This window comes from Scatophagus argus, chromosome 15 (assembly GCF_020382885.2).
Source record: "Scatophagus argus isolate fScaArg1 chromosome 15, fScaArg1.pri, whole genome shotgun sequence".
NCBI classification, from domain to species: Eukaryota; Metazoa; Chordata; class Actinopteri; family Scatophagidae; genus Scatophagus; species Scatophagus argus.
The window spans coordinates 14291406-14311285 of NC_058507.1; the positions used below are offsets into that span (position 1 = coordinate 14291406).

At 42.8% G+C, this 19880-nt stretch overlaps 1 protein-coding gene across 3 annotated transcripts; it reads left to right on the plus strand.

Moving 5' to 3' along the window:
- Positions 1-180: 180 nt before the first annotated feature.
- On the plus strand, positions 181-19878 carry LOC124072408 (serine/threonine-protein kinase PAK 6). Of its 3 annotated transcripts, XM_046413818.1 has the most exons (10): positions 181-537; positions 3230-3565; positions 12338-12581; positions 14011-14673; positions 15117-15650; positions 15990-16123; positions 17182-17308; positions 17415-17540; positions 17674-17808; positions 18344-19878. In XM_046413818.1, exons 3-10 carry the CDS (start codon positions 12378-12380, stop codon positions 18509-18511), a joined length of 2091 nt encoding a protein of 696 aa, XP_046269774.1. In that variant the 5' UTR covers positions 181-537; positions 3230-3565; positions 12338-12377; the 3' UTR covers positions 18512-19878. The 3 variants fall into 3 exon arrangements, with proteins under 3 accessions (XP_046269774.1, XP_046269775.1, XP_046269776.1); XM_046413819.1 differs by lacking the exon at positions 181-537 and having other exon boundaries at positions 3127-3565; XM_046413820.1 differs by lacking the exons at positions 181-537; positions 3230-3565 and having other exon boundaries at positions 12316-12581.
- The last annotated feature ends 2 nt before the right edge of the window (positions 19879-19880 follow it).

Consider the following 19880-nt stretch of genomic DNA (forward strand, 5'->3'; position numbering starts at 1 on the left):
AACAATCTCCATTTGAATACTTCTGAATGTTGTCTTTATATCTTATTTTAATTAAGTCACTTCATTTAACCCCATTCGTGTGGATATCCTCGTGTTTTGTTTAATTTACTTTAAAGAATCCTAACGCGTATTAGGCGTATTTTTTTTATTATTATTATTATCATCAGCAGATAACGCCTTTAGCTGGCCCAAATGTTAATCATTGTCGAGGAGAGGTTACCCAGTAGCCCGCTGACTAAAGTGCTGGGAGTAAACCTAATCTACTGTGATGATGGGATGTACTTCACACACACGCAGCTCGCAGGGCAGGACTTTGATGAATGGCTGGAAGATAGGCGGCTGGCTCATTAGCAAGTGAAATCCACCCCTTTGCAGCGGTGGGCAGCACAAGCCTCAGTTATCCCCAAGAGGTCACCATGTCGGTGCTGTAAGGTACAGAGCGAGTGTTGCTGCTTTTACATGCGCATGGAGCGAAGTGGTGGAGGAGCAGACTTTACACTGGAAATATGACACTGCCAGCCAAGATCCTCTCAACTGGTGAGTTCCCAAACTGTCTACTACTATAAATTTTGGCTTTGCACTGAGAGCAGCTGAAATTCAGTGATAAATGATAGGCAACATGATGCACTCCCATCATAATAACACAGCATAACCACATCATAATGCATCCTCTGTGGCTCGCCGGTTTGGCAGGACTTATTAAAAGCTCGTCCCACGGAGGCAAGCAGCCAGCGACTCCGATAGCGCCTCAGACAGAAAATCTATAGCTTTCTCTTACTGCAGTGGACAGATGGTACGAGCGAGCTACCTTTGCTTAATGCGCTTCGGACAGGCCCTCGGAGAAGAGCTTTTGTCCAGCGCTGTTACTTTGATAGGCAAGAACTCTCAGGCTCTTTATGGGCGAGATGTTAGAGTCGGAGCTCTTAACCCTTTTATACAGTTTGTATTTACATGCACCAGTTCACCGAAAGTTCTCCACCCAAGTCTCTGCCGTAACTCACTTGGAAGTGAGGACCTGATGCATCGCACTTTAGTGCACTGAGAGAGCGAGAAGAGGTTTCAAGATGCAGCAGCTAATGGAGAAACCAAGACAAAAAGTATGGAAGCTCATTACTGCCAGGGGGGAAAAAAAGAAAGAAAAATTAGTCATGATGAAAATTATTTTTCTTATACATAACATACTTTGTCATAACTTTAACATAAAACTACTATCTTATAATGTCAACCTGCTCTATCAAAACTACTTGGTGTGGAAGCACGTGATATGATGTGCGTTTTGTCTTAATTTCAACAGTCATTACCTCATGCTTACAGAATTAAAACAGATTAATAGGGCATCCGGAAATGTCAATGGATTCTGACAAGAAATGAAATTTGCTTTAGCTGTATAGGCTGAACTCTGATAACCCCCGCTGGTGTAATCCTTACAGATTCATCCTAAACAATAGAATGAATTGAAATGCAAACAATTAAGGCAGCATCACTTATGTGCCCCCCAGGCTTTCATTTTAATGACACAGTGGTTTAGGAATTTCTCTTTTCACTGTATAAGCCCTTTTTTACATTACAAGCTTTATGTTTTTCAGTATTTATCCAAAGGCGTGCGGGGGGGGGGGGGGGGGGGGGGCTCCTCAGTGCTTTCAGGAGATGATTTAGCAAGAAAGACAATATACAAAGCACATATTAAGCACAAAAAATGATAAAATAATAACAAATTTGAAGGTAAAATATGAAAAAATATGTTTAAAGTATGTAAAGTATGTTTAAAAAAGCAGCCTTAATTTACTCAATTTTTAATTACTTACTCATAATTATTTAACTACCCTTTCACATTATGCACATTGAGCCCTCTAAAGAATTGGTGTGCCTGATTAACAAATGGAAAAGCAGAAAAGTAAAGGTTTATCATGTCTTTACCAAGTTTACCCAGTGTATAAAACATTATGCATTTGCTGTATTTGTTGAAAGAGGTTCATTAAACTCTGTCATAAAGATAGTGTCTCATTAATTGACCTTTTGACTTCCAGTGCATGAATGGCTTAGCAGACTGCCCGAGAAAATAGGATGCTTTTTGTGATAACTATCATGTTATGCACATAAAGATACCTATTAGTGTGGAATTTTATTGCTGTTTATAGCACTGGACTAAAAGGAAATCAGAAAAATTTGTCACTCGAGGTAATAAAATATAGTCAAGCTAATGAATATCTTTGACAACAATGCTGACAAGTAAGAATGAAGGAGGGGGGGGGGGTCTACTGTGCCCCTAACAGGCAAATGTGACATTGTTATGCAGATTGCTTCAGTAGTGCCTGTTTCATTTTTATTTGATGTGTTAGGGGAACATCATTATTTAAGCCTGTTATAGTGCTGTTGCATGTGTCTCTCACATCAAAATGCCATGCATTACATGTATGCCCCAAATCTGGCTCACTCTGCAAGCAATTTCTGCACGACTTGACCCTAATACATTTTCCTGCTTTGTGTCTGGTCTTAGCTGCTGTATGAATTATTCAGGAAATGGTTGTGGTGAAAAGAGAGGGGAACGTTTCAGTCAAATAATAAGGATGGTAGACCAGAGCAGTGTTGTAACTTCAGTTACTTGTGTCTTCATCTTGTGCTGATTTTTGAGTCACAGTGGACTCAAAAGAGATTGTGAGGATGAGGATTGCACTCTCTACAGAAATACCCCCCCCCCCCCAACTTTACACACAGATACAACAACCCCTCCTGCCATCTGCTATCCCTGACCCTGTCATCCCATGGATAATGCATTTGGCTGAACAGCAGCACACTGGGTGAATGCAGTGCCCTCGTGTTCTCGTGTCACCCACATTATGTGCAAAGGAGACGGAGAGAGAAATGGAGGGTGGGGTGGATGAAAGGTATCCCAGGTGATGAGGTGTAGCGGAGCTTCTCCTCTTCTTACAGTCACTGGAAACCAGCTTCAAAACACACACAGGCACAGGCACAGGCACATGCACACGCTGCTATCAGGTCTTTTGCAGTCCAATGAGGGAGTGGGAGGAGGCAGAGAAAGAGGGATGTGATAAAGACAGAGGGTGAGGGTGTGTGTGTGTGTGACAGAGAGAGAGGGAGAGAGCAAGAGGAGAGGGAGAAGGGGGGGAAGCAAGGAGCTATATGGAGCTGTAATATTCTCTCCTCCTGGATGCTGCTTTTTCTCTTCATGGCTTTGTCCCTCCTTTGTACGGTCACCCTGTGTCCCCAGGAGCAGACACCGTTATGCGGACCAGCACTCAGCCACAGAGCCGGGGATGAATCAGCCCCAACAAAGAGCCTTTGAGATGGCAGTGTGCGCTTTTGCCTGGAGGGAGGAACGCATCAGGCTTTCCCAGGCAAGCGTCAGCCTGCAGTGTGCGCTTGCTTGAGAGCCAGCCCTCCTCGTCGTTGTGTGTATGAGAGAGAGAGCGTGTATGTCTGTGTATGAGCGCGTGTGTAAATGTGAGTGAGCGGTGTATTATAGTGTATGTGAGTGTATGTGTGCGCACTCTGGCTTCCAATCCTTCCTGGAGGAGAGAGGCTCTCCTCTTCACTAGACGGCAAGGTAAGGGGAATGACATATTTTTTTCCCTCTCTTCTAACAATGATTTATCCCTACAGAGTCCTGTTTCCTCTCTGCACGGCGAGGAGTACAGGGTAAGGTGGGGGGTGGGGGGGAGGAAAAAGAAAAAGAGGCTTAACGTCATTGATAAAGAGCAGGCTAGCGTATGCTGTTGGTAGACATCAACCCTGGCAGAGAGAGAGGGAAGAAGGACATGGAGCTGTGAGCTGAATGCGGTGCAGCCAGGTGCTGATGTGGGGAAGAAAGGTAGAAAAAAAGGGAAGACAGAGAGGGTTGCTGGATGTATTAAGTGAAGGACTGTATCTCAAAAGAGGAACCTTCACCTTCTACTCACCTCCTCCTCAAGATCCCCACATCCCCAATTTGTGTGTGTGTGTGTGTGTGGCTTCTGTCCCCAGCCTCTCCAAGGATGCATCAGTCCCTAAAATGTTGTCTTCCTCAAGATCAGATCACGTTTGACAAATACAGACTGTGCCAATGCTATGGGCAATGTGGAGAGAAGCTTCCCCTTTTTGCAGCTGAGTATTCTAATGTGTGTGTAGTCTGAGTTCTCAGGTGATCTTTCTTGTCCTAGCAGTGTATGAGGATTCAAGCTGCTACAGTATGTATACACTTCAGTGGATGGATGCTGTGGGAAAACAGGCGTAGCAGAGAAGACTGACATGTGACATGTTTAGTTAGCAACATTTACTTTCAATCTGTAAATGTAATCATTAGAAAACCTGTTGTACAGGAACATGCATAATCGTTGGAGGCGATGTTTGAGCTGATCTCTGTTTGAATGAATTTTAAGCATTAAGAAATCATCTGCTCTGTATTGTTGAAAACACATTTGAAAGGTCTATCTGTTCATCTCTGTGTTAGATGCAAGTCCCCAGTGAAAATCAATTCAAGTCTAAGGTGTTTTAAAGAAGAAGTGTATAGATTTTAGTTTCAGTCCAATGCTTTATCATCTCCATTGCACTCATTCTCATTGACAGTATCACAACATTCATGCACTTGCTAAAGAGTTGTGGCTGCACGTGGCCTTGTCCAGACATATGCTGCAAGTGACCAACACAGAGGACTTCAATCCGATTCACAGGATTCGTACATTTCCTAAGTCTGATGATGATGTAATTGAAGCTCTGCAATTCTTAAATTAGGTGTTTGTGTCTCAAGTTACTCATTGATATTCAAGAAGGAGGAGGGAAAGGGTAGAGGAGGTGACAGAGAAGGTCTATTTGTTGCATGCACACATACACACACACACACACACACAGCTGGACATCTGCTTCATTGAGGGTGACGTGTACACTCCAGCGTCTTCTGAAGTCATTTGTTTTTTTGGAAGCCATCTCTTTGCGCTCATCTTGTTTTCACGCTCTTGCAGGCGTACCTTGCAACACAGATTGGCAACACAGTCTTTTCTGCATGTACTGATACACTCACAGGACAGGAAGTGATGGGGACTTCTCACACACACATGAACACAGCACACAGGTGTAGGTGGGACGCCACTGTCATTTGCCCTGCCGTGTTCGTGGCTGTATTCAGGAATGCTCATGTCATGTTCATGTCAGCCGAAGGAGGCAGGGACAGCGTGCAGTACCAGCTTAGCGTCGTCATCGGCCATGAGACGTCAAAGCACTAAGGATTAAAACAGACTCTGAGTCCAAATTAGGACAGCATGCCACGATTCCTCTCTATGGGCTGAAACAGCACCCATGCTGGGTGACAGAGGAGGGCAGCAGAATCGGAGCAGATTGATACTATAAAGAAAGTTGAGGTTAAAAATGGTTGGTGCTTTGTCCCTGGAAGAGACACGCTGAGGCCTGGGCTAAAAAAAATATAAATCAAAGCCTTCATAAGCACATGCGCGTACAGTAAAGCTTGCACTGAGGCCCAGCGCATCAATAAATTAGACCCAAGGGAGAAGAGTTGGGCTCATACCATTGGTCCAGGCAGATCATACGTTTCTATCAGCACAGCGTCAAATTGTTCAAAGCACTTGTGAGAGCCAAGAGGATCTTTAATTAAACAGAGTGTTGGTCAGTGCAGCATTCGCCTACTCTCCTGACTCGAGCCCTTTAGTATACATATTGTTACACGACATGAAGGGGCGTACTTCCTATTTTAATTTTTTTTTTCCAGTGATGTGTCAGCATCAAACGAACATCCCATAAAGCCCCAGGACACTGGAAGTGTTTTTCTTTTACAATGTCGTTATGTTAAGGTTTTTGGAGTAGATAGAGACTATAGCTTTTACTGCACATTTATGTCCACACTCCTCGTTACTGCAGGGCAGAGCAAACTAGTTTTCTTGTCCTTTTTCTCGTCTGGAAGAATCAGTGCCAATATGTCAGGTGACAGAATGATGTATGCACTCTGTTGATGCAACTGTCCTGTCCTCAAATCCCCTTTGCTGTGGCTTGTTTACTGCAGACAAATTTGCCCAAGACGATGAAGGAAAGAGGCTACATCTTCAGAGGGCATTCGGCTGCCACATCACTGTTCCACCAAATTAGCCACAAAAACATGTCAATATCAATTTGCAGAACACTGACACTGGCCTTTAGCATCTTTATTCTTTACATTTATTCTTTACTTATTTCCATCTTCTCTTTTTCTTTTTTGTCACTGCGTCTGAGTGCCCAGACTCTCCTGTCCTCCCCCACTTGTCCTCCTCCTCCTGTCTTGACCTCTCATTTCTTGTTTCCTCCTGTCAATATTAACACAGGACTGATGTGCACTCCACAGATGTCTGCCCTTGTAGAACTGACAGCCCACATTGTTGGGCATGCACATCATATTTTACCATACCCTTCCAGTCCTGAGGCCTTTTCTTACTCATTCAGGACAATCAGAAAATGGCAGACAAGCTTTTTGATTTTTTACTGTCTGAATTTCAGTGCTCTGTGATTTCCAACTTGCACTACTTCATACAGAGGTTTGAGTGAAAGCTTACTCATGATGCATCGCTGCGAGTTATGTGACATTTGAAATACCCCATATGTCACTATCAATGAACTCTCTGCTCGAATATGGGTCACCATGCCCATGTCCTTTTTCATAAACTGAAATATAAATGCAGAATATGGATATAATTTGATACTTCATTGAATATTATTTGCCATTGACACTTCTTATAATAATTTACACTCTGCAACTTGAAGTCCTTTGGCACTTTGCTTTTCATACACTGAAACTAGTCCATAATATTCACTTCACATGCCCTTGGGTATGCTCTACTTGTGTCCTTACCCCTGACCGCAGCTTTTATTAGAGATATAGATACATCGAGGACTGAGAAAATTGTTTGACTTCAAGAAAGAACTGGCACACTTGTTCACAAGTACATTTCTCAAGGTTCCTCATCCTCCAGTGACTCTGAGTTGCTCCTTTAAATTCATGCTCATCCTATATTTTTTGATGAATTGCTTACTAAAATCAGTTCTCAAACGAGGATAAGTGTTCAAAGCCGTGCTAACAGCTGTGTGAGTCAGTTATCCCCTGGTATCAGAATTAGTTAATGGTTAACTTACAGTTTTTAAACTTTGAGGGTCATTTAACCTGTAAATCAATTAACAAAACTAATAATAGACAGCTATGCTATTGGCTGAATGAGGCTGTACTTAGGCATAGTGTTGCTTTGCGCTAAAGTTTGCTTATATGTTCACAATGACAATGCAAACATGATAATGCTAAGGAGATATTTTAGTTTATTATGATCACCATCTTACTTTAGCATGTTAGTATTGTAACGTGTTAAACTAACACTTAACATTTAACAATTAACATCTGCTAACAAAGTGTCAATGTGTCAATATTTGTGCATGTATTTGGTCATAATTCAAAATTTAGGACAAATTGAAACTTAGACATGATGGTCAAAGGATCACCAAATTTATTACACTTAATACTAAATCAGACATAAATGTGTGTAGCAAATTTTAAGACAGTTCATTCAGAAATGGTTTAGACATTTCACTAAAAATCACAAATATGAACCTCATGGCAGAACAAGACATAATGTCAGGGTATCACTGAAGTCAGTGGGATTCATCTTCTGGAGTCCATGACTGTCTTACAAACTGTCTTGACTGTTTCCTTGACAATTCCATACAAAACCATCCATAGATGTTGAGATATTTCACTCTGGACCAAAGTGATAAACCATGCGACCGATCAACAAACCAACATTGCCATCCTTCACTGTCGTCACATTCACATAACAGGGTGAGTTTCCAGAGACAGTAGTAGATTCTCCAAGATTCCTTGTATTCCAAGTGCTTTGTCATTTTTGATGTATAAGACCCCTGGCATGAAATATGCAGGGCAGCAACGTGTTATTTCATGTCACTGACTGCAGCACATTACGTTACTTGTCGTCTCCTATTGACAATCCTTCTGTGTCTGCAGAGGTGACTTCAAAGAGAAAGCAGACATCAACTTAAATCATAAACACTGCGATTGTACTGTCCGGTCACGTCCAGCGGCTGTGTACCTTTTCATGTCCTCAGATGCCGTGTGTATGTGAATGTGTGTACATTACAAAGCACAAGGAAGAGATGACCAACCAAGACACCCCCACCCCCCACACCCCCAACCTCCCTTGTGAGGCAGTCTCATTACACTCAGAGGGCAGAACGGTCATCATAATGAAGCTGATAGAAGAGCAATAAGCCCCTCACACTGCACTGCAGAGTCCAAAAACAGCAGTTAAGACCTTGATGCTATCTATGCCACCATGAAATAGATGTAGCTCCCTGTAATTCAGTATAGCTGGATTATGACTCTACATGCATTGACAAACACAAAAAGAGGATTACCTCATCTCTAGCATCTCCCACCCTCACCTCACTATTTGACATGAATCCTGTACAAAATAAACACGTCTGGTGCTGGGGGGGCATGATGTGTCCTAAAATTAGATCAGTGAAGGACTGAACACTACACTAATCCTGCAAGCACAGTCACCTGCGCTCTCACTACATTTCTGCATCCATGCCAACAAAAAAGATAGAAGCAGAAATCAGGGCAAATAGAAAAAAAAAAAAATCATTCAACAGAGCTCAGGGCACTAACGTTGAGCAAATCCAATATCTCTCTTATCTCTCGATCCCCTCCCACTCATCCACAACTCCTGCTCGGGGTGATTTCAGTACGAGAGGAATTCCAGCATGCCCTCTGCTCTGCTGTCATGTCATCTGTGGGAAACATATGGATTGTGTGGTTTCATTTCTGCATGGCATGAGAGACGCAGCCTCTCTGCCAGGTGAAGAATATCTATGGGACTCAGTCGTGGGCCACTGTGATTGGATCTTCATTTGAGCCTGGAAAAGGGGTGTATTGCTGTCATTAAGTGGTGATTCACTGGGGGAAATGGGATCTGTTTGCATGTTTTACATAGTTTTGTATCCTTTTTTCAAAGGTTTGTTTGAATCAGATTTCACAAGCAGGCTTGTCACAAACAGCTTTATGCTCATGTGATTTTCGGTGAGTGGGATGTTATTTCTCTGTGACGTTATTTGTGGATTTTCAGGCCATGCATTTGGATCTTTGCAATTTTTTGCTCCTGCACACAACTGTAGAAATGGAAATACCTAATATAGCACAATTTCAAAGTGACCTCACCCCCTTTGGCTTTTCATATCCCTGACAGCAGCTGGCTTAGTTTTGCCTCAGCACTTTGATAGATTCAAGACAAGTCCGTGAGGCATAGGGTCAAGTCCCAGCAGTTTAGTGGGATGTGACCGGAAAGCGTGATTATACACTGTGCAAGTTCTGAGCACATGTATTACACTGCAGGCTTAGGGCTCCATAACACATTTTTCAAGACAGTCATAAGCTTGGCGGAGACAGAGAGGTCAATATAAGGCCAGTTGCATGTGATTAAAGCTTGTAAATCAATATTTGCATCAACATTTCAATTCATTTTGCACTGGCATAAATCAACAAATTGTATGTGTGTGTTTATACTTTTCTCTAACATCACAGTGGTTAGTTTGTATTTCCAGAGTCTTCAAGAGGGAACAGTGTTGGATAATTAATAATGAATACTGTGGTATGTTCTGCTCTCTGTTGCTTTGAATTGATAAATAATGATAAGTACCATACACAGCAGCACTTCTATTTATGCTTGTATCACCCTATTATTGCTGGCAGTGGAGGACTGTAGTAGTTTGCATTTGACTCATGAGTAAATATTGATTGATCTGCTTGTAAAAGGATACATGAGTGCTATGTGTAAATATTTGTTCAGGCATTACCAACATCTGCACGTTGAACAGCTATCAAAGCAGAAAGTCTCTCAGACAGTGGGAAATGGGGAAAAAACCCACAGAGATCACAATCTTCTGATTTGCAGCTTGTTTTTTCAGGCGTTCATTATTCCGAAAGCAGTTACAATTGGCTGTTAAAAGCTTTTCAGTGTACGAAAGAAGGTAACTGTGTCGCCATTTCTCTAATACATCCAGGCCCCAACTCTTCTGTCTCCACCTCTTGAGAGCCCTTACACCATAATGTGCCTGTCAGATAGAATTAAAGTCCTTCCCAGGACCACGTTTTGTACATAGAGAGAGCACTGAGTGATGTTCTTATGTAACACTGAGAATATTTGCCTTGTGACTGAATTGTTCTTGGAGGGCAACATTATTTTGGTTCCGCTTTGCCCCCCACCCCCAATCTCACCCTGCCTTCCTGTAATGAGGCAGGTTTAGCTGATGTGACCAGCTGGCCCGACCTCCTTCTACCCTCTGGTGATGCGGTGAGGCGAGTGGTAGTCACTGATACAGCTCACAACAGGCATCGCTGATGCCGATTAGAGCCACGCTGGTCTGAGGACGGAGGTGGAGAGAGGAGAGACTGCTGGCATGATCGCCTGCTGAGCTGCGGACGACTGCAAAATTCATTTACTCAACTCCCACCATTTCACAGTGCATGATGGGAGATTGTATCCAATATTCTAGGGACATCTTTTATGCCTCTGCTCTGGTCACATATATAATGGCCTACATATATGAAGTGCTACATTCTGCTAAAATAGTCAAGATCAAGAGATTACAATCAGGTTAGTGGCTATGTGAGGCTGTACTGAGGTGCAGTGGTCTTTTGAACTTAAATGTTAGCATGCTATCATGTAATAATTAGCCTCTAACTACTTGATGCATTTGTTGGTAAAAAGTTAAAAGTATTCAACCATGAAGAAGAAGGACTGTTGCACATCTAAGACTTCTTTTTTCTCCTCTGCTAATTTTGACACTGAAAACAATAGAAAGAACACCGTCACATTCCCTTTTTATATATTTTTTTGACATTTATTAAACAAACCTCAATTGTCTCTTTTTTGCCTTTGAATGAGAATGAAACATTTTTCCCCCTACTTCACAAATTAACAGTACATACAAAATAAAGCTGAGGCTGATGGGAATGTCATTAATTATACAGGTATTTGGTCACAAATTAAAGTATTGGGCAAAATCCAAAGTGACCTTATAATGATGCTCTATAAAGTTTTTTTTTTGTTTTATTTTTTCCATTGGCAATTCATCAAGTAGGTGTTGAGATATTTTACATAAAAAACGTGAGAACTTTAGAAGAAGAAGAAAGAGGATCATCAGAGTCATTATAAATATCCTCTAGTGAGTTTGTGACATCTGCAGTTGTCAAGAATTTTAGTCCTGGACAATCTTGTAGTGAGGTGGTACACAATGGATGACTTTACCAAGGCAATAGACATGTGCCTTTCTCCAACATCCCTTTATTCCAAGCACTTTGTTGTGCATGATGTACCAGACCTCTAGCATGAATATGCATGACAGCAAAGTGTTATTCCATGTCACTGAATATGGCTTATTACATCACTTGTGTCTCCTCTCATGTCCTGTGAAGGAACAACAAGCAGACCACCATTGCCACCCCTAGAGCCTCGGTGCTGGTATGCCCAGTTGGAACGTTCTTCATAATACAAGCTACATGAAACAGCTTTAATACTAATCATGAGACTTAAATTTGAGTGATTATCTCCCAGTGCAGCTGTGCAGCTGAGGAAATGAGATGTATTAAATATATTAAATTATTTCCCTGTACTTGAACGGAAAATAAAGCTTAACATATAGTTACCCTGAGTCATCCAAGGTTTAAGTGGTTACCCTTCCTGCAATCAAGGGCACACAAGCTACTAATTAGGACAGGATATGAAAGGGTTATGAAGGGTTTATGAAGGATTGCCTGTCATAGTATATTTGTGTTTTTGTAAATGTGTTTGTGCATGAGCATGTGTTTGTGTCTGTGTGTTTTACTCCTCGTGCTGCTAATGCACTGAAAGCCTGGGGGTGCTGGCCAGCGTGGCCGCATGCTCATCAGTTAAATGGCACAGAGAATGAATAAGCCTTAATTGACCAGATATCCTTCATTACACATGTGCTTACAAATCCATCCACTCTCCTTGGAGTCATACTCAGAGGCACAAGCTCGTGACAGTCTGCAAGGCAGTGCGGATCATACACATCCCAGATATAGAACAGCTTTTAGATAAGCCATTTGAATATTTTCTCCCACGTGGAAACATCATCTGTTGTCACATTTCATTTGAATTGGCCTGGTCAGAGAATAGATAGTAAATGATAGTGGTCCGTCAGTGGCAACTTCTTTTTAATCAGTGGGGCAGAAGAGATTTTCTTAAATTCAAATGTCAAGATTGCAGTCACTTGAACATGTGTTGTATGTGATGCTGAATGCAGTTTATCAAAGGCTGAATACTTTTCTCTACAGGGACTTGAAGCAGCAAGCTGTTGCGTACGTGGACCTGAGGATGTTCCGCAAAAAGAAAAAGAAGAGGCCTGAGATATCAGCGCCGAAGAACTTTGAACACCGTGTCCACACCTCATTTGACCCCAAGCATGGCTGCTTTGTTGGCCTGCCGACCCAATGGCAAAGCCTGATAGACAACCTACGCAGGCCCAAACCCATGGTGGACCCTTCCAGGATCACAGAGGTGGAGCTGAGGCCAAAGAAGGTACACCATGCCTTCCATTCAACTCTTCACTGATCCTCTGGCCTTGAACTCATCAGTAATGATTAGCACGTCATTCAACCAGGCCATCATTAAATTATCGATGAGTTTCCATTCTAAATGTCTAGCTTTGTAGTCACAGAGAGACTGATGAATAAACTTATGTTGCTTGTTTATTGATGCAGAAGGGTCATTCAGTGCTGCAGGGGGATCCTGCTGTCTCAGAAACTGCCATAATACTCTGGTGACAACGTGGAAGGAAGGCCTGCTCTCCTCTCCATCTTTTCTGCTTTCTTATCTATCATGGGGCTTGGCTAATGACCCTGCTGTGTACACTGACTGTACAATATTGAATACTCAGAAGGGCCGCGAGATTTATTACTCAATGCAGGCAATTAATAACAGTCCATGGTGCCTTCCCACAGATGTCAAACAGAGGGGATAAAAAGTGCAGGTACAGCAAAGGAAATGCCAGTGAGTGATAAAGGCTGCAAATCTAAGGATTTCTGTACTTTCTGGAACATATTGTCAGTGGTGTTTGTGACCCTTTATAAAAAAAAGGACAAAGCACCAACATTTCATTAAAGCTCTGATGTGATTAGTGCTAATCAATATGAGAGCCATCATGTCAGCATTTAGGTCAGGTTTGTAGTTTCAATAGCGTAATCAAGACTGTGGTGTTAATCAAAAGAGCCTCACAAAGCAAATAACATACAGATGGAAATTCAGTACATTTCACGTTATTGCTCTGACTTAAACAGGAAAAGAGGAAAATGTAATTAAGTATCTGAAAAAAGTCAATTTGAAAATCTGATTTTAATATCTTCTAAAACAGGATATCTAAGACCATTATCACCTGCCATTTTCTTCCCTCTGAGAGGTGCTACAGTAGGTGAAATGTCATCTGACCTCTGCCCCCCTGTGCAGTTGTAATGGCACTGAACCAGAGAAACAGGATAGGCTGTTGACTGGCTGTGAACTGAACATGACTCTACCCTGAGAATGACTAATGAGCTACCATGCACTCTCTTTTACTGTTGCAACAGGAATACTATTCTGGCGAAAGATCTTAAGTTTTATCATTTTTTGTCTGGGCAAGTTTAGACCCTTTACCTTTGCGTGCCTGCTAACTATGCATGCCATCTGACGTCTTAAGAGTTATCTGTAATATCTGAATTTTGCAACATATTAATAGTTGTAGAGGCTCTGTCTTTGGCATATTCTTCACAATCAGAATAAGCCACTGGGGAAATGATTTAAGTTGCTGCCTTTGAAAAATGACAAAGATGTCCTTTACAAATTCTCAAGTCTAAATTTAACTTGTCTCTGAGCAATGATTACGTCACCCTCATTATGCCCTTCAGTCTGAAATCTCTATAATGTGATCATGGCATGCACACTTTGATAAAGATGAATGCCTTTCCTTTTTCAGACCATTGTGCGTGGGAGCATGATTGGTCATGGAGACTACATCGCAGCCATGATCAATGACATGAGCCGTCTGTCTGTAACCAGCTCCAACTCTCTGAGGAAGACCAGCCCCTCAGCCAGGAAGAGGGCCCAGTCTTTGGGAAGACTGGGGGAAGTGAACGAGGGAGACCCTTACCAGTACGAGGGCCTGACCCAGGATGATGAAGATGACGAGGATGTGGGTCAAGATGAGTGGAGGGAAAAGGCCAGGAACATCCACAGTGAGAGTAACACTCCCTACTTGGGCATGAAGAAGAGCATCACTCTGCAGCCCAATGGAATCTTGCCAAAGGCCAAGTCTACCTATGAAGTCAGTGTCAGCTCCCCCGAGGGACCCTCACAACCTGTTCAGTCCCAGAACATCCCGGTGCCAAGTCACGGGGCTTATGTGAGTGGTGAATTGGGCAGCCCTCAGGAGAGAGTGATATGGAAGAGAGATTTCCAGCTGCCCAGGGGAATGCCACCAAGTCAGAGACCTATAGCTTGTTTTTACAGCCCAGCTATGGCTGTGCAGCAGCCCCATGGAGATCAAGCAACAGCCACCACAGAGCTCCGGCCCAACCCACCAATGTACATGCACCCCCAAAACAGCCCTGGACGGCCGTTCTCCTCCTATGACCTGAAGGTAAGCCTGACATCACAGCAGTTTTTTTGCACATCTTTGTGACCATTAAGTGCACTGATAATACATTATTTACAGAATACACAATACGTGCATTTTATGCTTATGTTATGTACATCACATTATTAGAACATGGCACATGTTCTGAATCCATTGAATAAAAGTTTTTTTTTGTCAAGAAAACAACAGGGATCATTTTCATATTTGGGCTGTTGAAATGTGGATTTAAGGTGCGAGTGAGGTCATAAAAGTTGAGAAATGAGGTGTTTGGCAAAATCTCAGCAAGACACTTGGGTCCATATAGCAACATCTTCACATGGATCATATCAGGTGAAGTGGATGCAGTGATTTACATTCACTTTTACACAGCACTTGACCCCCAGGCAGGCAGCCAACTTTCTTTCAGCTCTCTCAATGTTCTTCACCCTTTTTCTCTTATCGTGCAGGCAGAGTCGGCAGTGAGGTACCACTCTGGCTTCCTGCCCACTGGCAACAGCAGTCCTCTTGTTAGTGGCATCAGACCCCAGCGGACTGTGCGCTCTTCAGCTAGCTATACGCTGGGCCTGTCTCCAAACATGAGACTGAGGCCTAGTGGGCCTGACCCCTTCCTCAGACACTCTGGATGCCCCAACCCTCCCTACCCCCGACAAGACAGCCCTTCCCAACCTCGGCCCTCCCCTACAGGTTCACTAGCAACTAGTCCTCCGGGTACCTGCTCTCCTGCCTTCAGGCCACCCCAACATCCTTCACCCAGGCCACCACCAGACCCACCCAAAGTGACCCATGAACAGTTCAAGGCAGCCCTACAGATGGTGGTAGACAAGGGTGATCCAAGGTCTTACCTCGAGAACTTTGTGAAAATTGGGGAGGGCTCAACAGGGGTGGTGTGTATTGCTACAGAGAAGCACAGCGGCAGGCAGGTGGCGGTGAAGATGATGGACTTGCGGCGGCAGCAGAGGAGAGAGTTGCTCTTTAACGAGGTAGAGTGTCCAGTTAGGCACAAAGTGATTCCAATAAACATATGCAATACAAATCACCAACACATACGAAATTCAAGGTTGTAGCAACATATTTGAGGATTTGGCATGTTATTCTTTGTATTCTAGCACATTCCGGTTTATGTCAACCTGGTGATTTTCCCATAAATGTGATTATGGAAGCTCTATGCTAAGATATTGTTGTTTACCAAGTAGGATCTTTAATGAAAGACACTATTGAGTTGGGTTGTTAGGGTGAAAGTCAGGATATCGTTCAGGAGGCCACATTATTGTTCATGTCCCCAGATATTTTGTTTCCAATGTGATTGTGTTTTCCTTCAGGTTGTCATCATGAGGGACTATCAGCACAGGAATGTGGTGGAGATGTTTAAGTCAGCTCTGGTGGAGGAGGAGCTCTGGGTTATCATGGAGTACCTGCAAGGTGGAGCGCTAACTAACATTGTCTCTGAAACAAGGTACTGCCAAGTGATCATCCTGGTCCCTCTTAAGAAAGCTGCATTAGTGTACTCTGTTTAGTTATGATATCATCTTTAATAACTAAATCAACCACAAGGGGGTAGTGTGGTATTGCCTGGTGAGTGATCTGTGTTGATATCAGCAGCATAGAGACTCACAAAGACTGTCATTCAGTCAATACTCTCACTCCAAGTCAGATGACTGGCTCGATCTCCACCCTCACGACCTGAGGGTTAGATTGCTTGACTCGAGTGAAATTTTTCTTAAGTCAAATGACATGTAAAATGAGCCTGTTTGTCAAACACTAAGACGATCAGTGTATTGACAGAAGAATCAAGAATAAGTCCTTTACTTCTGCTGTTTTTCCTGGCTGCAGTCTGGTGTCATGTACAGTAATTTCCTAAATAATATAGGATTTTTTTTCATATATAGTTTTACATGGTTTTTTTTTTAATATGATGACAATCATGTGGGAGAATACAGCACTTTCTGTTTGAAAATGGCTTATTTTCATCTGACTGAACTGAACACTGAAGTCCATCCATCCATCCATTTTCTATACCGCTTGTCCGTCAGGGTCACGGGGGAACTGGAGCCTGGGTGAGCTGGAGCCTATCCCAGCTGACTACAGGCGAGAGGCGGGGTTCACCCTGGACTGGTCGCCAGTCAATCGCAGGGCCAACACACAAAGACAAACAACCACACACTCTCACACTCACATCTAGGGGCAATGTAGAGTAGCCAATTAACCTAATGTGCATGTTTTTGGTATTGTGGGAGGAAGCCGGAGTACCCGGAGAAAACCCACGCAGGCACAGGGAGAACATGCAGTCACATGAAGTCATATTAACATATTAGAGGACTGGACATGTTTTGTGGGCCATTCTGTGGCGTGGGAGTTGTTTTTATGAACCCCGCACTCTTTATCATTGCCTTTAATGTGCAGTGAATCATAATGTCACATTTCTCAGCTGCTCATTTGTTGCAACTCATAATGCAGAAGTATGTAATGTTGATGTAAATATGTATGAACTTGTGTGTGTGTGTTGTCCTGTAGGCTGAGTGAAGAGCAGATTGCAACAGTCTGTGAAGCTGTTCTTCAAGCCCTGGCCTATCTCCATTCACAGGGAGTCATCCACAGAGATATCAAGAGTGACTCCATACTTCTCACATTAGACGGAAGGGTATATATTTTCTTTCTTTCTTTCTTTCTTTCTTTCTTTCTTTCTTTCTTTCTTTCTTTCTTTCTTTCCCACCTTAATAGCACAGCCTTTCTCTTGTTGCCTACAGGTCAAACTTTCAGACTTTGGCTTCTGTGCTCAGATCAGCAAGGACATCCCTAAGAGGAAATCTCTAGTGGGAACACCGTATTGGATGGCTCCTGAGGTCATCTCCAAATCACCATATGGCACTGAGGTGAGGAGGCACGCATTCAAATGCACTCACACTGAAAAACAGTGGGGATCACTTTCACATAGTGTAAATGCCAACAGTGGCAATCTGTGCCATAAGATCTGTTGCATAATTTAACTGTGTGTTGGTGCACCAGGTGGATATTTGGTCAATGGGTATCATGGTGGTGGAGATGGTGGACGGAGAGCCCCCGTACTTCAGTGAAACCCCTGTAGCTGCGATGAAGAGACTGAGGGATGAGCTCGCTCCTACAGTACGAAATGTCAGCCAGGTACTAGAGCAGACAGACATACTCGCATAGACGCACAACATTTAAAGATGCTGTGTTTAGCATTTGTAATGTTTCCTCTAGCACTATCATCAGGTCATATTTACAGCCTCAGCTGTACTTTGTGTTCACTGCTAATTGTGTTGTTAGCATGCTAATATATCAAATTAGGATGTTGTAAATTTTGTACTTGCTATATATTATCATAATATAACATTATCAACAACCATATCTGATATAACCTCACATTCTCAATGTGACCCTGTTAGCATACTGATGTTAGCATTTGGCTCAAAGTACCACTGTATCCAAGCAGTGTGTCACAGTGTCGCTAGAATGGCTGCAAACTCTAGTTAAAGGTCAAAATGTGGTTGACATATTATAATACCTTGGTGTTATAAATAATATAAACTAAATGCCATGTTCACAGAGGTATTGTCACTTTCTCATAAATACCACTGCTTCTTGCTGCAACTTGTTTTACTTTTACGTTAATTATAATTAACATGGGGCTGTTATGTATTACTCTCTGGTTCAGATCTCTCCGGTTCTTAAAGATTTCCTGGACCGTATGCTGACTCGGGATCCCCTAGAACGAGCCAGTGCCACTGACCTGCTGGAGCACCCCTTCCTGCTGCAGAGTGGCTCACCTCAGTGCCTGGTCCCACTGGTGGAGCAGTACCGCAAGCGCATGTCCCGTTGCTGACCCTGTGGGGCTCCCGCACCCCAACACCCACCTTCAGTCTGACCTGTCCAAGCCTCGGACTAGGACAAGCACCGGGATCCAACTCCTCTAGCGCCTAAGCCAAAGGGCAATCAGCTCCAGAGAAGCGGACCCAGACAGCATGTTGCTGCCAGAGTGGTGATGGCAGGACAACTAGTTTGGTTGACAGACACTGCATGGTCTCAGGAATGAGAGAAGCACTTTAGGAGTGAGTCAAAGGCAGCATGCGGTTCCTCACCTCTCAAATCGGTTCGATCCGAATATTGATTGGCTTCCTGTAACATTCAGTGAATTCAACACAATAAAACATGGTACATATCAACTGATTGCAAAAATCAATACTCTATTTAAAAGTATGTAACAAACGTGCTACTCTAAAGATCCTTTATAGTGTTCATAGTGGGAGGTATTCCTAGCCGTGTAAAGCTTATAAAGCTGGTGTTAGGCTCAAGTCACAGTAGCTCATTGTGACATTATTAAGGAAGAATAGTTACCTCTGCACACTCGCACTCCCTGTTGGGGAAGCTGGACAACAGCCTGGTCAGTACACACCACAAACACTGACAGCAGACTCTTTGCATGTCCAAATGGAGGCACACCTGGCCTGATGTGAATGCTTGAATATGTACTAAGCTGGAACATGAAAGACAATTCTCCTTTATTAGCATAATAAATGGGTAGATCAAAGCCCAGCTGCTACTATTGGGCTATTGGAAAACACCAGTAGAATATTCCTCTTTTTCATGTTTATTCTTTATTTCCAAAAGGTGTTGTGGGGTGTTTGTATGATGTGAACTTGCAAATAGGGTTTCATTATTACATATGGACTTGAAACATAAGCAGATAAGTTAATAATGTAAATAAAAATGCTGAATATTAGGTCCTTATACCTGCTGATCTACTACAGTGAATTATATGAGATGAACTTAAAATTTTACTTTTCTCTACTGAAGATGTGAGGCTATAGTTGTATGTATGTGTGCACGTGGTTGCGAGCATACGGGCACATGGATGTGTGTGAGGTGATGTCTCAGTGTTTGCTTCTGATACAACCCTCTTTGTATTGTGACAGACTTTTTAAAAACCACCAAGATGTGTGTGTTGCTCCTCAACAAGATGTGTATGACTGTATTTGCATTTGTTTGCCTAGATAAAGCACACAGGCCTGGCATGTGATGCTGCAGGATGTCCACCTGCTGAGAAACACTTTGCACATAGTCTTTGTATTCTGACACGAATACATGCTGACATGTTTCATGTATTTCTATTTCTGTGTGGATCATTCATGAAAAAGAGAATTACACATTTTAATTTTGTATAAATTAATAAATGATGCATATTGAATTGGACT